This window comes from Balaenoptera borealis (assembly GCF_965194805.1).
Source record: "Balaenoptera borealis genome assembly, chromosome: 10".
Lineage (NCBI taxonomy): Eukaryota > Metazoa > Chordata > Mammalia > Artiodactyla > Balaenopteridae > Balaenoptera > Balaenoptera borealis.
In genome coordinates, this window is record NC_138874.1 from 69603895 (window position 1) to 69625126 (window position 21232).

Below are 21232 nucleotides of genomic sequence, written 5' to 3' on the forward strand. Positions count from 1 at the left end.
TCAAGGACACCCCAGGGGAGGACCACAATTCAGCTTATGTGTTCTTTGCGTTTTCCTTGAAATATTCTTACAGCAATCGGGGAAGATAACAGACCAACCTGACTGAGGGGTTAGCTGGGCAGGCTCAGGCAGGTTGAGCTGCTTCATGTTCTGAAAGAGGCTTCAGAGAAGCGTTTCTGCTGGACAGTCACAGAATCAGGTCATGGAGAAACTGAGTTCACTACCTGTTGGCTGCTGGAGCTGCTGTCAGATCTCCACTCAGAGACTTGGGTTAGGCCTAACTGGCGGTAGTGGGTCAGAATGCCTGGCCTTCTCTCCTTCCTGCCACGGGTGAGTCAGTACCATTAAAGTTAAACATGTTTAAATAGCATTTAGCTTAACATTTTGGATTAAAGAAAAAGGAAATGACTTGTAAAGATATGGCATTGCTTATTTATCCTGCTGGAAGTTACTTGTTCTTAGGGGAAATTAGAAGAAAAGGTGTTTTGTGGAATGAGTTAGTTGCTCCCCATATTTCTGGCGTTCTTTCAGAGTTGGCTTCACATGTTTCTGAACGGCCCAGGAATATCCAATGTTCTGGCTTGGAACATTCGCTATTGTCCAGCTAGATATGGACCTTATATCTTGGTTTGGGTTCTGATGACTTTTGAGTTCTCCCAATCCAAACCCACGCTCAAAAGGATGTGGATTGTGGGTGGCAGTGTCAACCAGAACAGCCTCTTTGTTTGTTTTTTTAAATTTTAGGAGACAAATGAAGTTTTTTTTGCTTTATGCAGGGTTTTTGTTTTTAAATTTTTATTGGGGTATAATTGATTTACAATGTTGTATTCGTTTCAGGTGTACAGCTAAGTGAATCTGTTATACAAATATATATATCCACTCTTTTTTTAGATTCTTTTCCCATATAGGCCATAACAGAGTATTGACCAGAACAGCCTCTTTGGATGGCAGTTCGCTTACCAGACTTTATTCTTTGGGTGTACAGACAGAGGCCTGAAGGGCGAGGATACATTCTGACATATTAATGATAGCAAGAGATTGTAAACACCCTAAAATGATAATTAGAAATTACTTGGATGGCAAGCTTTACTCTGCTTATTAGATTTGACAATATAGAGTTGACACTTATTACTTCTAGTGTATTATAATGCTTTAGCTTGAAAAATGGGACTTGTGCTTAGATGGCCACCTAACGACTGGTTAACATTTATCACATTTATATGAAATGGAATACTCTGTGTCTGTTAAGAATGAGGAAAATATACATATATCATTAGGGAACATGTACAAATAAGTTAATAGTTTGTGAAATGTATGTAGAATAAGTTCATTTTTACAAAGCAAACATATAGGAATAGAAGAAAACTGGTAGCATATATATAGCAAATACTAACAGTGTTCAACTCTGTGGGAATATGAGGAATCCTCACTTTTTATATTATGTATTTCCATGATGCTTGAATTTAAGAGAAAACCAATGCATATATTTTAAAATGTGGGTGTGGAGGCCACATACTAGCTTATTGAAGGTTGCTTCCTAATTAAGTGCTACTCAAAGTTTGCTGGTTTCAAACTTTGTTGCCACTTGGCAACAAGGAAAGTAATGAAACAGAGTGTTTAGAAACTCTTAAAGCAATTGGGCATGGCCTGTACCTCCAAGAGTGTGATCAGTGGAGAATTCTTGTGGAATGGGGTATAGACCAGTTCAGGTTGTTGAACTTGTATGGTAAGTTGCATGTGAACTAGTCACAGGAAGTAGAGGAAGTAGCACCACATATCATGATGAATGAGGTTAAGGAACAAAAAAAAAATCCAGAAAACCGGACCTCCTTCACAGAGAATTGGAGAAGCACTCCCACGTTCCTTTAACTTCACCTTGCAGTGTGCTGTTCTAAAATAGATACTTGCATCTCTCATTTTCTTTTTACTGTGTGTATTGTACAGTGAGGGGCATGGCATCAACTCCAGGCTCTAAGCGTGTTATAAGAAGCAATCAAGAGTGATGTCAAAGAAAATTGCTGACTTTCTCCAAGACCTCCAAAAATTCTCCATAAAAATCATGAGAAAACTGACAAAAATATGGTCAGAATCAACTTTTTTCAGAACTCTGGAAATTAACCAAAGGCTTACAGTAATCCAGGGAGTATTTACATAAAACAAATTAAAAGCAATCTTTTTTTAAGAACAGCGAGCTTTGTAATGTTTTTAACTCTCCCTATTCTTTTCTCATCTCTCCCCCCCACCTTTCCAGCTCCACTGTAAGCCTTGAAAACCAATGTAATAGGGAAGAACCTTTGTATTCTATTACAAGCTAATCACTAAAGGGATGTTGCCTGTAAACTTAAATTATACATAAGGGCCCATCTCTGGGAACCCTGCCTCCCAGGTAATGAGCATTAAGCTAAAATACCTTTGTTTAGCTCACTGGGAACATCCTGACCAGGCCCATCTGTGAATGACTGCAGGGAGGAAGAAATTAACACATCGCCTCGGGGGCTGATGGAAACCACAAGTGTTTGACTCTACTCCCTCCCCTATTAGTATAAAAGGAGCCTGAATTTTAACTCTGGCAAGATGGTTCTTTGGGACGTGAGGCCACCATCTTCTTGGTCTGCTGGATTTCTGAATAAAGTCACTATTCCTCGCCCCAGCAACTCATTTCTTGATTTATTGGCCTGTAGTGTGGTGAGCAGCACGACCTTGGACTCTTAACAAATTTTGGCGCAGCCAGCCAGGAGCCTTGCTACTTGTGGCTAGCCAGCCCTGGTTGGGGAATTTTGGGGTAAGGCCCTAGCAGCTGCCAGACAGCTTGTCCTGAGGATCTTTCCCTTCAAAATTCCCCAAAGTGGCACCGGCTTCCCCAGAGCTTGACAGTTGAAGCAACAAATCGACGTTTGGGAGCCAGCAAGCTCCATACAGTAGGGTAAGTCGCTCCGGTGTGTACAGCCGGGAACTATTTCCTCTGTTTGGGGCTTTTTCTCCAGAATAAGCCAGTTTCTTTTGTATTTGAGTGGGGTGCACTGTTGGAGAGAGGAAAGAGTTGTCGGACTTTTACCTGATTTGTGAACCGGTTCGTTTGTTCCTGTGGATGCTAGCATTTGTGTGTGCGGTTTGTGTTTTGTTTGTCTTGAATTTCTGTCTTTAAAAATGGGGAATGTTTTAACTATCCCTAAACGAAGTCCTCTGAGGCTCGTTTTGGATAAGTGATCTGATTACAGCTATGAACCCATGGGTGAGAGGAAGATGATACTTTATCGTAACAATGTGTGGCCACAGTACCTGTTAGGATCTGCACAAAGGATTTAGGCAGGGCTATCTTGGGACCCTGTGCACCATGCACTGCTTTCCTTGCTGTGTTAAGTACTTTGTTTATGGTCTCCTGTGTTGTTGGTATATGTAAAACCCCAAGACCAAACTTGAGGGTTTATTTAGGATTTTCTGTTTGTTGTTTGGGTTTTTCATTTCATTTTGTTTGGTACTGTTTCTCCATTTACAGCCAAATCAGTTTTGTGATATTTAAAACTTTTACTGATGTTAAATGGAGGAAAGGAACAGAAAAAACTAAACAAAACCAAACCAAAAAACTCTGTTCTTGTCTAAGAGTGGGGCATTCTCAGGAAGAAGAGAAAGGTTCCACTTGGTTCCTAAAATCACTAAAAGCTACAAATAGAAATAGAAGTAAAATAAATATTAGTAAAAAGGGTTTAGCCATCTACACCGGTGATCTTGATTTGTCCCATCTGCCAGAAACCCAGTTTGAATCCAGCCTCTTTTGTAACTGATTAGTTTTACATTGTTGTACTTGATTCATGGCTGAAATGTTGGAATGGGAACTGTGAGGTCCCTGTGTTTGTGTGTTTGTACATGTTTCAGATGTGTAGCACTGCCAACATTAATTTGCAAAACTCTATTTATTTGGCTTAAAGGAAATTAAGCACTTATATAAATACTCAAATATAAAAAACTAGCTAGAATGAATTCTGGGTTCATGTGATCTAGGAAATACTCAGTATTGAATTAATTTCTGGTATTAAGGTTTGTGTAAGCTTGTTGGTTTGATTTCCACAGACATGTCTTTAGAGTCATCAACATTAAGTATAATACTGTTATTGTACCTAAGTTTGCTAGAAATCAAATAAGACCTATTTTTTTTGTTTAAATAAATTTATTTATTTTTTGGCTGCATTGGGTCTTTGTTGCTGCGCACGGGCTTTCTTTAGTTGTGGCGAGCAGGGGCTACTCTTTGTTGCGGTGCGTGGGCTTCTCATTGTGGTGGCTTCTCTTGTTGTGGAGCACAGGCTTTAGGTGCACGGGCTTCAGTAGTTGCAGCACACAGGCTCAGTAGTTGTGGCTCACGGACTATAAAGCACAGGCTCAGTAGTTGTGGCACATGGGCTTAGTTGCTCCGCAGCATGTGGGATCTTCCCAGACCAGGGCTTGAACCCATGTCCCCTGCACTGGCAGGTGGATTCTTAACCACTGCACCACCAGGGAAGTCCCAATACCTATTCTTGTTAACAAAGTTTGTCAGCAAGAAGATAATAATATGACAAAGATTTTAACTAAATAAAATAGAGGTATATGAGGTAAGAGTTTTAGGTAAACTCTATAGGAATAATTATGTTTGGGGAATGTCTATCTAAAATAGTTTCTCCAGATTTTCATAACTTGAAACTAAACTAAGTTAAATGAAGAGAATTCATTGACTCTCTGGGTCATTTCAAATAGGATAAAATATTAGAACATTAATTGCTGGACAGGTCTAAGTTTACCTACATTTGCCTTCTTAGAAGAGGAAGACTAAAGCATAAGTTTGTCAATCAGGAAATGCTGGTTTGATGGTTTTACAATTACTTCTTGATTTTTCACTAGAGATTAAGGTTTTAAAGTTAAGAGGTATAAAGGGAGCATTTCAGTATGCAAGATGTAGGATGTGTGTTTTCAGCAAAGAAGGTATGAGGAATGAAAACACATCTTGTTAAAGGGAAAAAGGTGGTTTTGTTTTAGAGCTGGCTGTTTTTGAGTGGAAAAAGTGAGGGACAGATTAATATGGATTAATTAATCTAAGAGTGGGGCATTCTCAGGAAGAAGAGAAAGGTTCCACTTGGTTCCTAAAATCACTAAAAGCTACAAATAGAAATAGAAGTAAAATAAATATTAGTATAAATATGGATACAGAAAATGGATGGATATAGAATATGGATACAGAAAATTGTGGAAGGTTTTTGGAGGAGGAACACTGAAAGAGTTTTTTGTGCATGATAGGGATTGGCTAAGATTAGACTGAATTTAAGAAAACAAATTTTAAAGGTAAAGTGGTATAAAACCTGAATTTGGTTTTCTAAGAGGACAAAGTTTTCTTAAAATATTGAACTGCTTTTGGTAATTATTTCTTTAAGTGATCTGTATTTGCCATTGAGATATTTTATCACTGGTTAAAACTCTTTGATATATATATATATATTTTTTTTTTAAATTTATTTTTGGCTGTGTTGGGTCTTCGTTTCTGTGCGAGGGCCCCCTCCAGCTGCGGCGAGCGGGGGCCACTCTTCATCGCGGTGCGCGGGCCTCCCACCATCGCGGCCTCTCTTGTTGCGGAGCACAGGCTCCAGACGCGCAGGCTCAGTAGTTGTGGCTCACGGGCCCAGCTGCTCCGCGGCACGTGGGATCCTCCCAGACCAGGGCTTGAACCCGCGTCCCCTGCATTGGCAGGCAGACTCTCAACCACTGCGCCACCAGGGAAGCCCAAAACTTTTTGATATTTTTGATGAACTTCCCAAAGATCAAATTCTAAATGAAGTTCACTTGACCTCTAGCTAACTTTGAGGTTTTCCCAGGGGTCCCTGGAACACCTCAAATTATTTGTTTCTCTGTCTCAGAGAGAGGAATATTAAACTAATTAGGCTTATTTGGTATGTTAAATTATGTGGGAAGCATTGTCAAATAAGTGATGATAAAATTTCTTAGATTGTATCATATGGGTAAAAGTTATTAATATACACATTCTAGAAATTATGTGGAACTCCTAAAATTCTGGTATATCCTGGTAAATGGTATCAGTCATAATTTTGGTAATTATCATAAATTGTTGTATGTCACAGCAGTAACCAAGTTTCTTTTCAGTTGCATTGTAATCCCAGTTGGTTGATGCCAAAGCATAAAGGCATCCCTTTAATGGTTAGAGACAGTCAATTGCTATTTATGGTTTTACAGTGGCCTTTGAATGATTCTATAGCTATTGTGTGAAGAAGTGGGGAAGAATGACGAAATCCTTTGTGTGCAAGCATTTATGCTATTACATCAGGGAAAATAAAAAGAAGGGAATGAGAGTGAGGATATGTTGCTTCAAACCTTAACTCCTACGGCTGAGCTAGCTGTCCTAGCCTGGCCAATATATCCAACCCCTCCTGCACCTTCCATTCCTATCCAGCCCCAATTCCTGGCACTGGGGCTCAGGACTTCCCTTCCTTCTAGGGATCAATTACAAAATCGTGTGTTAGGTTTTGGGGCTCAGGTACTCGGTCTGGTATCACCATCTAAGAACTGACGGGGCACCCAATTTGGGCCAGGAGCCACTCCCAGGGGATGGCAATTTCCCTTCCCCCATTACCTCATAGGTAACCTAAATGCAAATGATCTGCCCGCTGGGTTTCTCAGGCTTGTTTAATTGTAAAGATTGCAACCCTCCTTAATAGGGAGGATCCTCTACAACTGAAGTCCACTTGGCAGTACCCTCAGCTGAACCAGATTGGGACCGCAGTGAGGGAAGAATGCCCTTATTAGAGAACTAGTTATTGGTGCATCTTGGTAGGGCTTTGAAAAGGAGAACCAAAGCAAAAGATTTTCAAGAAATTCAGCAAAACAAATGAAGATCTCTCTGAGTTTTTGGAGAGGATTAATCAGGTGTACAGATGTCATAGTAATGCAGATCCCGAGGCCCCTGAAAATATTAGAATGGTAAATTTGACCTTTTGGTGGGGGCAAAGTGCCTCAGATATCGGGAGAAAGTTGCAAAGATTAGATGGTGCATTTGGAATGAACCCTTCTCAATTGGTAGGTGTTCCTTTTAAAGTGTTCAATAGGAACAACAACAGAAGAAAGAAGACGCAAAACAAAACACCACTTTTTTGGTAGCAAGTCATCACTGAGGAAGGAAAACAGGTGGCCCTAGGCCAAAACATAAGCAGAAAAACAAAAGATGAGAGCCTCTCTCATATGGTAGAAAGAGAGAAACACTCTGGTGAATGAACAGTCCAGGGACTCCCTTGGACTTGAGGCGCCTAATTCCTCACAGGAGCCTCGGGTAAAATTGGCAGTGGGGAATGAGTTGATTAACTTTCTGGTAGACCTCACCCTGAAGTTTCTCACCAGAACAGCTTGACATCAGAGTCCCACCAGAACACACATTAAGCCTACAGATGGCACTCATGAAAGCCCCAGGAAAGGAGACAGAGCTCTTTCCCCACAGGTCTCCGAAAGGTGAGACCAGAAGTGTGTGCTAACCGCACCCCAGAGAAGGCCAAAAACACATGGCCAATACGAATACCATTAAAAAGGGTCACTGGGACACCTAGTCTAAAAATATATCCTCTGAGGCAAGAGGATCACTTCTCCCACAGATTGACTTGTCAAAATACCAGCCGGTGTATTCCTTGTGTGTGCCCCTCCAGGACGTCTACAAAATTGGAAGTATTGGTACTGTCCCTGTGGGTGGAGTGGGGACTGGTGTTCTCACACCTGGCATGGTGGTCACCTTTGCTCCACTCAATTTTACAATGAAGTAAAATCTGCTGAAATGCACCATGAAGCTTTGAGTAAAGCCCTTCCTGGGGACAATGTGGGCTTCAATGTCAAGAACATGTCTGTCAAAGATGTGCGTAGTGGCTGGTGACTGTGACCCATCAATGGAAGCAGCTGGCTTTCCTGTTCAAGTAATAATCTTGAACCTCCCAGGCCAAATCAGTGCTGGATATGCACCTGTGCTGGATTGCTGCACAGCTCACGTTGCTTGCAAGTTTGCTAAGCCGAAGGAAAAGATGGATCATCGTTCTGGGAAAAAAGCTGGAAGATGGCCCCAAATTCTTGAAATCTGGTGATGCTGCCATCATTGATATGGTTCTTGGCAAGCCCATGTATGTTGAGAGCTTCTCTGACTATCCTCCTCTGGGCCGTTTTGCTGATTCTGACATGAGAAAGATGGTTGCTGTGGGTGTCATCAAAGCTGGACAAGGAGGCAGCTGGAGCTGGCAAGGTCACCAAGTCTGCACAGAAAGCTTAGAAGGTGAAATGAATATTATCCCCAATCCCGGCCACCCCAGTCTTAATCAGGGGTGGAAGAAGGGTCTCAGAAAAACTGTTTGTCTCAACTGGCCATTTAAGTTTAATAGTAAAAGACTGTTTAATGATAACAATGCATCGTAAAACCTTCATCAGGAAAGGAAAATGTTTTGTGGACCATTTGTTTTGTGTGTGGCAGTTTTAAGTTATTAGTCTTTAAAATCAGTATCTTTTAATTGGTTAAAGCCCTCCTTAAGGAAATTATCCCCTGATTAAGGCCTTGGATTAAGGCATTGGAACTACATTCATCCTGGAGGCCACGATCAACAGGAAAAACTGAGAAAATGAATACCAACTTAACTTGGGATAAGGCCTTGCCAGTTGCCCTGCTACGGATCAGTGGCTTCCAGAAGCAGGCTTAAATTAAGCTCCTTTGGGGGACTTCCCTGGTGGCGCTTCCAATGCAGGGGGCCCGGGTTTGATCCCTGGTCAGGGAACTAGATCCCATATGCGTGCCACAACTAAAGAGTTTGCATGCCACAACTAAGGAGCCGGCGAGCTGCAACTAAGACCCAGTGCAACCAAACAAATTAATTAATTAATTTAAAAAATTAAGCCTCTTTGAAATATTGTATGGTAGGCCATTCCAGATGTCTGCCTAGGCGAGAGAATCTATAAATGCTCTAAAAGACCCAGCAGTTGCGCTTCCCTGGTGGCACAGTGGTTAAGAATCTGCCTGCCAATGCAGGGGACATGGGTTCGAGCCCTGGTCTGGGAAGATCCCACATGCTGCGGAGCAGCTAAGCCCATGTGCCACAACTACTTAGCCTGCGCTCTAGAGCCCATGAGCCACAACTACTGAGCCTGCGTGCCACAACTACTGAAGCCCGGGCGAGCAGAGCCTGTGCTCTGCAACAAGAGAAGCCACCGCAATGAGAAGCCTGCACACCATGACGAAGAGTAGCCCTCGTTCGCCACAACTAGAGAAAGCCTGCGTGCAGCAACGAGACCCAACACAGCCAAAAATAAATAAATAAATAAATAAATAAATTTATTAAAAAAAAAAGACCCAGCAGTTGCCAATTACGTTGAAACTTTGGGCACTATACTAATCTTTGTTCATGAGTTTGCCTCCAACAGGTCTGCCCATCCAAATGAAGTAGATGGGAATTTCATTGTAGCTGGAGAAGGTTCAACCAATTTGTTTAGTTTTGTCTAAATAAATAGCACAGGAATTTAGTATTTGTATTGGGAACTGGAACCAAAACCCCAAGTTCAATTACAAATTAGACAACAAAGTGCTAAGCAGTTTTATCAGGTTCAAATAGTTGTAGATAAAAAAGGACTAAAGATTCTAAGGAATATTCATAGCCTCTGGAAGTAGCCAGAGCAGTCTTCATCCCTTTTCCCACAAGACTGGAATGGACATTGACAATGTAATAGCTTAGAAACTTTGCATTATATTACAAGCTAATTATTGAAGGGATGTTGCCTGTGAGCTTAAATTATACATAACGACCCATCTCTGGGAACCCTGCCTCCCAGGTAATGAGCATTAAGCTAAAATACCTTTGTTTAGCTCACAGGGAACATTCTGACCAGGCTCACCTGTGAATGACTCCAGGGAGGAAGAAATTAACACATCCCCTCTGGAGCCTAATGGAAAACAGGAAATGTTTGACCTTACTCCCTCCCCTTTTAGTATAAAAGAAGCCTGAATTCTAACTTGGGCAAGATGGTTCTTGGGGCTTGAGTCCACCATCTTCTTGATCTACTGGCTTTCCAAATAAAGTTGCTATTGCTTGCCCCAGCAACTCGTCTCTCTATTTATTGGCCTGTCCTGCGGTGAGCAGTACAAGGTTGGACACCAACAGCCCACAATCACAGTGAAAACCAACAGCTTGGCAGCTACTGGAAAGAGTAGAACAGAGTTGGTGTTTCTTCAAAGCCTTATTCCCAGAGAAATGTCATTGTTTAACTTGACTGGTGGCTCCTAGGAAGACCCCACTGTAAGGCTGTCTTTATTTGTATGGACTAGAAGCTCCCCTAGTGCAAAAAGGCTTTTCCCTGGGGCTGTTTGCTATAAAACATTTAGAGGTAATTTTTAAAGTTGGTGGCAGTATGAGGTGAGGTGGTGATTAACAGTTTGAGCAAGCAATAGGCTAACCAAAAATCTTAAAAGGAAAAACTGGGGAATAAAATGTCCTTAGGGGCTTTGAAAATTCTAACATACTTCTGGGAATCTAGAAGGCCATGCACATGTGTGAGACTCAGTAAAGGCCATGCACATGTGTGTAAGCTCAGTAAAGACCTGAGAAGGACTGAAGTTCTCATCTCTAACCCTGAGGCTTTATGCAAGCAGGAAGTGAGAACCAAGGCCAAGATGTAAGTTGCCTGGCTGAGTGTTGAAGGTGAGGCCCAGCATAGACAGAGCCTTGGCAAAGATAGGAGACTTACTGGTTCTAGGTACTTGAAAAAATCTCTGTCCAATCATTAGCTGACCACTAAGCTAACTGAGGAGAAATTTCAGTGGCCACACACAACAAAACAGACTAGGGCTTCCCTGGTGGCGCAGTGGTTGAGAATCTGCCTGCCAATGCAGAGGACACGGGTTTGAGCCCTGGTCTGGGAGGATCCCACATGCCGCGGAGCAACTAGGCCCGTGAGCCACAATTGCTGAGCCTGCGCGTCTGGAGCCTGTACTCCGCAACAAGAGAGGCCACGATAGTGAGAGGCCCGCGCACCGCGATGAAGAGTGGCCCCCACTTGCCGCAACTAGAGAAAGCCCTCTCACAGAAAGGAAGACCCAACACAGCCATAAATAAATAAAATAAATAAATTAATTAAATTAAATTTAAAAAAAATACAAGGTGCTATAGAAGCACTTTAAAAAATATATATTAAAAAAAAAAAAAAGAAAACAGACTATAGAATTAGTTCAGAAAGGTCACTAAACACTCAACAACAACAAATCTGGGGGGAGGAATATGGAATCTGATTTCCAGAGTTGCCACTTTATATTATTTAACATGTCCAGTTTTCAGCAAAAACAAAACAAAGATATGCAAGGAAAGAAATTATGACCCATTTGGGGGGGGGGAGGGATAGAAACTGTGCCTTAAGACTTCAGAAAATGGACTTACTAGACAAAGACTTCAACTATTTTAAACATGTTCAAAGAGCTAAAAGAAACCACATCTAAAGAATTAAAAGAAAGTATGAGATCAACATCAAATAGAGAATACAAATAAAGAATTAGAAATTATAAAAAGGAATGAAGTAGAAATTGTAGAATTCAAAATACAACTGAAATAAAAAAAATAAGAATTTTTTACCAAATCCAAGGCCATGAAGATTTACCAATATGGTTTCTTCTAATAGTTTTACGATTTTATCTCTTATACTTAGGTCTTTGATCCATTTTGAGTTAATTTTTATATATGGAGTGAGGAAGAAGTCAAACTTTGTTCCTTTGCACGTAGATATCCAGTTGTCCTAATGCCTTTTTCTCATTGGATGGTGTTATGTGTTGAATTGAGTTCCCCCCAAAAAGATATGTTGAAGTCCTAACCCCCAGTACCTGAAAAAGGGACCTTATTTGGAAATATGGTCATTGCAGATGTAACTAGTTAAGATGAGGTCATACTGGAGTAAAGTGGACCCTTAATCCAATATAACTGGTGTCCCTATAAGAGACACACATAGAGGGATGATGGCCATGTGACAACAGGAGCAGAGATTGGAGTTAATGAAGCTGCAAGCCAAAGAATGCCAAGGATTGATGGCTACCACCAAAAGCTAGGAAAAGGCAAGAAATTCTCCCCTTCAGGTTTCAGGGAGAGCATGGCCCTGCTGACAATTTATAGCCCCCCAAACTATGAGACAATAAAGTTATGTGGTTTTAAGTCATCCAATTTGTGGTACTTTAAGGCAGCCTTGGGAAACTAATACAAATGGTGTTGGCACCAATGTTAAAAATCAATGGACCATAGATGTTTCTGGACTCTCAGTTCTATTCCATTGGTCCAAATGTTTGTATGTCAGTCAGTACCACACTGTTTAAATTACTGTAGCTTTGTGTTACATTTTGAAATGGAAGTGTGAGAACTCCAAGTTTTTTTGTTGTTGTCACCTTTTTTTTTTTTTTTTTCAATATTGTTTTGGTTATTTGGAGCCACTTGCAGTTTTGTTGCAGCAAGCAGGGGCTACTCTTCGTTGTGGTGCACGTGCCTCTCACTGCGGTGGCTTTTCTTGTTGTGGAGCAGAGGCTCTAGGTGCGTGGGCTTCAGTAGTTGTGGCACATGGGCTCAGTAGTTGTGGCTTGTGGGCTCTAGAGCGCAGGCTCAGTAGTTGTGGCACACGGGCTTAGTTGCTCCACGGCATGTGGGATCTTCCTGGACCATTGGCAGGCAGATTCTTAACCTCTGTGCCACCAGGGAAGTCCTTGCAGTTTCATATTAATTTTAGAATCAGATTTTCTGTTTTTTTGCAAAAAAGGCCATTGGAATTTTGACTCTATAAATTGCTTTGAGAAGTAATTCCAACTTAACAATATTAAGTTTTCCAATCTATAATCATGGGAAGTCTTTCCATTTATTGAGGTATTCTTCCGTTTAAACAGTGTTTTGTAGTTTTATAAGGGTTTCAACTCCTTGGTTAAACTTATTCCCAGATATTTTCTTCTTTCGTATGCTCTTGTAAATAGAATTGTTTTCTTAGTTTCCTTTACAGATTGTGCGTTGCTGATGCATAGGAAAACTTATTTTTGAGTGTTGGTCTTGTACTCTGCAACTTTGCTTAATTTGTTTATTAGTTCCAGTAGAGTGTGTGTGTGTTCTATGAGATTTTCTATATGTAGAATCATGTCATCTGCAAAATAGTTTCTCTTCCTTTCCAATTAAGATGGCTTTTCTTTTTCTTGCCTAAATACTCTGGCTAGGACTTCCAGTATAATGTAGAATAGCAGGGTGAAAGCAAGAATCTTGTTCTCTTCAGTGGAAGTTTTCTATTTTTCAGCAAGTATGATGTTAGCTGTGGGTTTTTCATAAATGTCCTTTATGTTTAGAAAGGGTCTTGAATTTTGTCAAATGCTTTTTCCACAGTGGTTGTGTTTTTTTCCCCCTTTGTTCAATTAATGGGGTTTATTAGATTTTTTTTTATAGTGAAAACTTTTATATTTAGAATTAGCCAGCTGACTCAGTTTAGATGATCCCAATTTTGTTGGCAACATCCAAAGCATGGTAGCCAGGAGCCAGTTAAACATATGCCTTCTTCTCTCCATCAGGCCTGATCAAGGTGTTGACCTTAGCCATGTCAATGTCATAGAGCTTCTTCACAGCCTGTTTAATCTGGTGCTTGTTGGCCTTGACATCCACAATGAACACGTGTGTTGTCTTCCATTTTCTTCACGGCTGACTCAGTGGTGAGGGGTGAAGTTGATGATGGCATGGGGGTCAAGCTTGTTTCTCCTAGGGGCGCTCTTCTGAGGATATTTGGGCTGCCTCCTGAGCTGCAGTGTTTTGGGCCATCGGAAGGTGGGTGATGGCTAGATCTTTTTTTTGTGGCAGTGTTTGTGGCGATGGACGCCTTTCAACACAGCTTTCTTGGCCTTCAAAGCCTTTGCTTTAGCTTTGGCTTTGGGAGGGGCAGGGGCTTCCTTCTCCGCCTTTGGTGCCATCTTCGTGGAAAGGGTTTCAGATTGATTTCTTATGTTGAACCAACCTCGCATTCCTGAGAGAAATTCTTGGTCATGATGTATGTATGATACTTATGAGCTTGGACTTGGTTTCTTAGTATTTTTGTATCTGTGTTACTAAGGGATATTTTTATTTTATTGAAGTATAGTTGATTTACAGTGCTGTGTTATTTTCTGGTATACAGCAATACATATACTTTTCAGTTATATATACTTTTCCATTATGGTTTATTACAGGATATATTTTTTCTCCTGCAGTGTTCTTTTAGAAAAATTTTCCATTGAAGTATAGTTGATTTACAATGTTGTGTTAATTTCTGCTGTATAGCAAAGTGACGCAGTTATACATATACATATATACACACACACATATATTCTTTTTCATATTCTTTTCCATTATGGTTTATCACAGGATAATGAATATAGTTCCCTGTGCTAAACAGTAGGACCTAGTTTATCCATCCTATATATACTAGTTTGCATCTGCTAATGCCAAAGTCCCAATCCTTCCCTCCCCTACCCCCTCTCTGGCAACCACAAATCTGTTCTCTGTTTCTATTTGGTAGATATGTTCATTTGTCATATTTTAGATTTCACATATGTGATATCATATGGTATATGTCTTTCTGACTTACTTTGCTTAGTATGATAATCTCTAGGTTCATCCATGTTGCTGCAAAGGGCATTATTTCATTCTTTTTTATGGCTGAGTAATATTCCATTGTACACCACATCTTCTTTATCCACTCATCTGTCAATGGACATTTAGGTTGTTTCCATGTCTTGGCTATTGTAAGTAGTGCTGCTATGAACATAGGGATGGATGTATCTTTTTGAATTAGTTTTGTCCAGATATATGCCCAGGAGTGGGATTGCTGGATCATATGGCAACTCTAGTTTTGAGGAACTTCCATACTGTTTTCCATAATGGCTGCACCAATTTACATTCCCACCAACAGTGTAAGAGGGTTCCCTTTTCTCCACACCCTCTCCAACATTTATTATTTGTAGACTTTTTAATGATGACTATTCTGACCGGTATTATAGGATATTGAATATAGTTCTCTGTGCTATAGAGTAGGACCTTGTTGTTTAACTACTTTATATATATGTTAACAAGGGATATTGGTGTGTAATTTTCTTTTCTTGTGATGTCTTTGTCTGGCTTTGGTATAAGGGTAATACTAGTCTCATAGGTGTTAAGAGTCCAGTATAATACTATAGTTCACAGTAAGCCTCATAGAACTATTTGGCTCCCAACACCAGTAATTCTCAATAGGGAGTGACTTTGTTCCCGACAGGACATTTGGCAATCTGAATACGTTGTCACAACTCAGGGATGCTGCTGACCTCTAATGGGTAGAGGTCAGAGATGCTGCTATACATCCGATAATGCACAGGACTGTCCCCCAAACAAAGGATTACCTGGCCAAAATGTCAACAGTGTTGAGGTTGAGAAATCCTGTCTACACTATGTGTAAGCTTTGATTAAAAAAAAAACAAGCAAAAAGAAGCCAGTAAGAGTTGTGAAAAAAATTAAAAACACGTATTACAAATAAAACTTTTGCAGAGGTTTCTGTGCAAGGTTCACAGATGTAGTTTTCTTCATGTGCCATGCTTTGATGACCTTACACGTAGCAGGGCTGAGAAAGCCTGCCAGGGATGTTTAGGGAATAGGTAATTTACTTAAAGCTTGTGAATTAAGATGCAGGCTTTCTTAAAACTTGATTTTTGTTTTTTTTTTTTAACTTCCCTAAACTTCAACTATCAAGGGGTAATTAGAACACATTCTGGTGTAGGGGTTTGAGGCAACAGTTAAATAAGTGCTACAAAAGCCATCTATGGCTATTTCAGAAACAATTAACTTTAGAGTATTATACATAAGTTTTAAAAAGAATTTTATAAGCAGATAAATGAGAACATTTCAGTGAAACCAAGAGTAATTGACCAGAATTTTCTTCTAACTCAAAACTCCAGGAACCAAAGTTGACACACTAGTGCTGTGTTGCCTTTATATAGCAAGTATGAACAATACCAGTTTTCTGACAATATCAATAACACCCATTAATGTATGTCTTTAAAACACCACTATAAATACTCCCAATATGTTAGCCAAAGGCCACGCTAAGATTTATCATTCCGCTTTCACGTGACCTGACTCTACTGACCCACCTGGTACTGTTCCAAATATTCTGGAACTTGCTTTCACATCACTTTCCCCCTATTTTATTCATTTTTAAAAATATTTATTTGGCTGCGTCGGGTCTTAGTTGTGGCACATGGACTCTTTGTTGCGGCATGCGGGCTTATCTCTAGTTGTGGAGCGTGGGCTCAGTAGCCCCGCAGCATGTGGGATCTTAGTTCCCTGACCAGGAATTGAACCGGCAAACCCTGCATTAGAAGGTGGACTCTTAACCACTGGACCACTAGGGAAGTCCCTCTCCCCTATTTTAATGTTCCATCTAGAGTGCAAGTAGATATCACTGTGCTCAGGAAGGCCAGGTGCCATGGGCTTGTTTATCTACTCCTTGACCTGATGCTCAGAACCATGGAAAGGCAGAATCAGGACAAAACAAAGTCCAGCTGAAAGTTATGTTTCAGATTTGGCAGCTATGTAAGCTGGTGGAATCAGGTCTAGAATCCACTTCTGTTGATTACAGTTAGTATTGTCTTGTTACATCCCGTGGCTAAATTATTAAAAATGAACCGTAATCAATGAAACCTTCCTTCGTTAAAAAGTACCTATGTATAAAAAGGTATATAAATTATGTTAGTATATCAGCTTTAAGCACTAGAACCTCTTCCCCAAGAATAGCCATCGATATTGTTTCATAGAATGAAACACAAAAGAATTCAAGAATAAAATCTTGGCAGCGCAAAACATTATGGAAAGAAATGTTATATAGGTGGTGGTTTCGAAAATTTCAGAAACCCAATTATAGTTTTATCATCTACTAAAAGAGACAAATACATCAAATACAAAAACACAGAAAAGAAACATAAGCTTTGGAAAAGGTAGTCTTTTTAATAACTGCTTTTGTCACCAGGTTAAGTCATGCAGTTACAAAGTAGTTAGAAATTTCTGAAAGGATATTGTTAAAAAAAGAAAAGTTAATTCTTACATAAATAATACCTAGTACTTCATTGGGACACTACTGTTCAAAAGGCCCTGGCCAAACAACTCCCAAACAAAACACAACCCCAGGTTGTTTCCAGCCCACTGGGAATGAAGCCGTGTGCAGAAGATGAGGCTTCTAAATGAGGACAAAAAGTCAGGGCGAGTCGGGGCTATTGGCAATGCTCAGAGCCGCCAGCCAGACTCCAAAGAGGGAGCCCAAGTGGTTTTTTTCTGGGGCACTCTACTTGAATTATTGTTCAATTAGTCAACACAATAGATCTTCAAAAGAGGACAATTAATTAACATGATAAGGAGGTTACTGCATTCTTTGGACTATATGTCATAATTGTGGTTAGTAAATTCCGACAGTCTTAACAAAAATAGCCTCCATCATTTGCAGGTATGAAGATAACTTAATTCTCTACCAGGCTTTTTATTTTTGCTGGATGACAATATGCAATTGACAAGGTATAAATGATACTGTTTTATGTTATAAAAATACTAGCTTTTTTCATTTATTATGTTTACAGGCATTCACTGCTTGAGTCAAGGTTAGGCTTGTTAAGTGATTAAAGGCAATTTTATTACAGCAGCATGTACTTATTTTATTCTAAAAGAATAAAATGAATAAAGAGAGTTTTTTTTTGTTTGTAACCTATAAAATTGAGTTATTTTGCTGATGTAAGATACCAATAACTCACTTGAGGACCATGCTACCTCCTGAAAATGCCATATACCTGCTTCTTAAATGTGTCAAAGCACCTGATAGATCTGTCCAGAGCTAAAGTGGCAAGTGACTGACTGCTCTTGGACAAAAGGTGCTTTCCCAGGGCTACAGCTGACTGTGCTGGGAAACAGCCATGGAACAAGGCAGCACAGGCAGAGGGAAACGACTTTATTTAAAGGCAAAATGCCCAAATGGCTCTCTGACATAGCTAATTTCTACTATCACTTATTAGCTTATTTATGATCCCCTAACTTTTTTTCTCAAGGGGCTGATTTGGATTGACTTGTTGAGAATGGTGTCCATCATCTATTAAGTCATGAGAGAGAGATTTCTGTGGTTACATGTAAACTTGTGATAGGTCTGCAGATGAAGAGGTGACGAGGGTAGTGAAGAAGTCAGCTGCAGTCTGGTCCGGTCTATGTGAAGGTCACACCAGCTTCATTGTACACCTTGAAGACTTTCTCGATGGCGTTGACATAGGCAGCTGTTCTCAGGTCCAATCCCAGGTTATACTTCATGGCTGTGCGCATGATTTGCTGAAATGAAGGAGATGTGATGTGGAGATGTGATGTGACCCTGACTCAAGTGGCCAGGCCATGAACACACAAGGCACATAACAGCCTGGTACAAGTTACCCTAGTACCACTTCAGGACCAGACTTGGGTAGCCAAAGAGAAACTACTCAGGCAGTGAAACAACCTTGAGTCAGGAAGGACTAATTCTCTGGAATTAATACAAACTACTGTTTAGGTGACAGGAAGATGTTGCTCTTTAGAATTTAAGATGTGAGTTATCTCTGTGCCCTTTAGACATCCTGTAATCTGGAGCAAGTCTGATACACACTGTGATAATTTAAATGAACTAAGGATGGGATGATGAAAATGTTCTGGAGTGAGTGGTGATGGCTACACAGCCTTGTGAACATACTTAGAGGCTGCTAAGTTATATACTTTACAGGGGTGAATTTATGGTATGCTAATTATCTCAAAAAAATTAACAAAATTAATATCTGCTTTTGCTATTTCAACTTGATGCCAAGTGGATAGAATCTGAACTCAAAAAGAAATTAAGAAAACTGGACTCGAACTGTGCTTAAGGCTTTGAAATAAGGATCAAGTGGTCAAAAACACCTTTCACGTATACCAAATTCTATGTAGTAAGGTAGCTTCCTGTAGCTACAACAGAGTGGTGCACTGAGCTGCAACCCAGTTTGGCTGACTAAGCTAAACATGATTCCTTCTAACTTGGCATTATTTCCCAAAGTCTGGAAAACATATGGAAGATCCTGAAAACAACACTCATCATTTAAGACTGAAAAAGCACATGTTTTGGAACATTTAAACACATCGCTATTTTCTGTCACTGCACACACAATCTGGCAGCTGAGATGACACAGTTGAGCTGTACTTCACGTAACTACCAGAAACGCAAACAGCATCTGTGTACATACCCTGGCAGAGCGCTCCATGGTGTAAGCTAAGCCAGAGTGCACGATGTCTTTCTCAGAGGCACCCTGTTAGGAAAAAGAATAGTTTAACAAAACCATAAAGACATGCTTCACCTGTAAGAGCATGAAGGATTCTTAAGTCAATATAAAGCCAGATAGAATTGTTTTTTGTCTTTCAGGAAAGATGTACTTAATTTCTGTATAGTATCTTGATGATACCTATTTAAGTAGTCATGTTTTAACCACAATTTAGTTTTCACTATATTTGACAGCAAACAAATACTCATGAAATTAATATCATGGTAAAACACCACAGGAAAGTATGGACCAAACATAGGCCAAGTAGTGGGCTCAGCACCGGTCAACCAACCATCTGAGATGCAGACCACAACAACATGTTACCCTGTCGGTGTCAGGGTACATTCATCTCTGCTCCCCACCACACCACACAGGGCACCGAAAAGAATCCAGCTACCTCCAATAGCAGCTGTGGGGTAGAATCCGGCCTGTATATTCAGCAATGCCACAAACTTTAAAGCTGGAGGGATCTTAGCAGCTCATAATTAACCACCCTAATTCTTCTGATGAGGAAACTGGTGACCAGAGAAGTTGGCCAAAGTTACAGGTAGCTTTTTTTAAAATTTAATTTTACTTATTTATTTTATTTTATTTTTGGCTGTGTCTGGTCTTAGTTGTGGCATGTGGGCTCTCTAGTTGAGGTGTGCAATCTCAGTAGTTGTGGCCCACGGGCTTAGTTGCCCTGCGGTATGTGGGATCTTAGTTCCCCGACCAGTGATCGAATCCATGTTCCCTGCAGTGGAAGGCGGATTCTTTACCCCTGGACCACCAGGGAAGTCCCCAGGTAGCTATTTTTAGAGCTGGGATATAACCCAGCATCTCTGACCACCAAATCAGCTCCCTGACCACCAAATCAGCTCCTCTCTTTCCTTTGCCAATTACCTCTATAAGTCAGTTTGTTTCAATGGGTTCCTCTATCTAATTTGTTTTTTGGACTGCTTTCTAATGTTAGGACAAATAACTATCACCACCACTCTTAATATGATATATATAGCTAGCAAACACATCCTGATATGCCAAATAAAAACTTGTTGTTGGTGAGCCACTTTTTATATATGCTGAACTTTATCTAATTAATACTTATTCACTTAAGAAGGTACATTTCTGTAACACTTATATCAATTAAGAAACATATCGGGGACTTCCCTGGTTGGCGCAGTGGTTAAGAATCTGCCTGCCAATGCAAGGTACATGGGTTCGAGCCCTGGTCTGGGAAGATCCCACATGCCTCAGAGCAACTAAGCCCGTGCGCCACAACTGAGCCTGCGCGCCACAACTACTGAGCCCGTGTGCCGCAACTACTGAAGCCCGTGATCTGCAACAAGAGAAGCCACCGCAATGAGAAGCCCGCATACCGCAACAAAGAGTAGCCCCCGCTCGCTGCAACTAGAGAAAGTCTGCGCGCAGCAATGAAGACCCAACGCAGCCAAAGATAAATAATAAATAAATAAATTTAAAAAAAAAAGAAACATGGGACTTCCCTGGTGGTGCAGTGGTTTAAGAAACCACCTGCCAATGCAGGGGACACAGGTTTGAGCCCTGGTCTGGGAAGATCCTACATGCCGTGAAGCAACTAAGCCTGTGTGCCACAACCGCTCTAGAGCCCGCGAGCCACGACTACTGAGCCCACGTGCCGCCACTGCTGAAGCCCGTGCACCTAGAGCCCATGCTCCGCAGTAAGAGAAGCCATCGCACTGCAACGAAGAGTAGCCTCCACTCACTGCAACGAGAGAAAGCCTGCACGCAGCAACGAAGACGCAACACAGCCAAAAAATAATAAAGTAATAAAAAAAAAAAACTTAAAAAAAGAAAAAGAGAAACATATGGGTTAAGCTTTGTTTTGTTGTACCAAGTTAGGAACAGGAAAACTTGCTTTACAAGTGGAATACT

General features: G+C 40.7%; 1 protein-coding gene and 1 pseudogene across 2 annotated transcripts in view; both read right to left on the reverse strand.

The window, feature by feature from the left end:
- Window positions 1–2939: 2939 nt before the first annotated feature.
- Window positions 2940–16843, reverse strand: LOC309635980 (large ribosomal subunit protein uL23 pseudogene; annotated as a pseudogene). The gene has a single exon. The product of its transcript is annotated as a large ribosomal subunit protein uL23 pseudogene (transcript).
- A 134-nt stretch (window positions 16844–16977) lies between these two features.
- The window catches only part of GLUD1 (glutamate dehydrogenase 1), a 38841-nt gene continuing 34586 nt past the window's right edge, over window positions 16978–21232 (reverse strand). The window contains exons 12-13 of the mRNA XM_082407899.1: window positions 19268–19330; window positions 16978–18353 (exon numbers count right to left, since the gene is read on the reverse strand). Of these exons, the coding sequence (XP_082264025.1) occupies window positions 18234–18353; window positions 19268–19330 (183 nt within the window). The 3' untranslated portion in view covers window positions 16978–18233. The remainder of the gene's footprint in view (window positions 18354–19267; window positions 19331–21232) is intronic.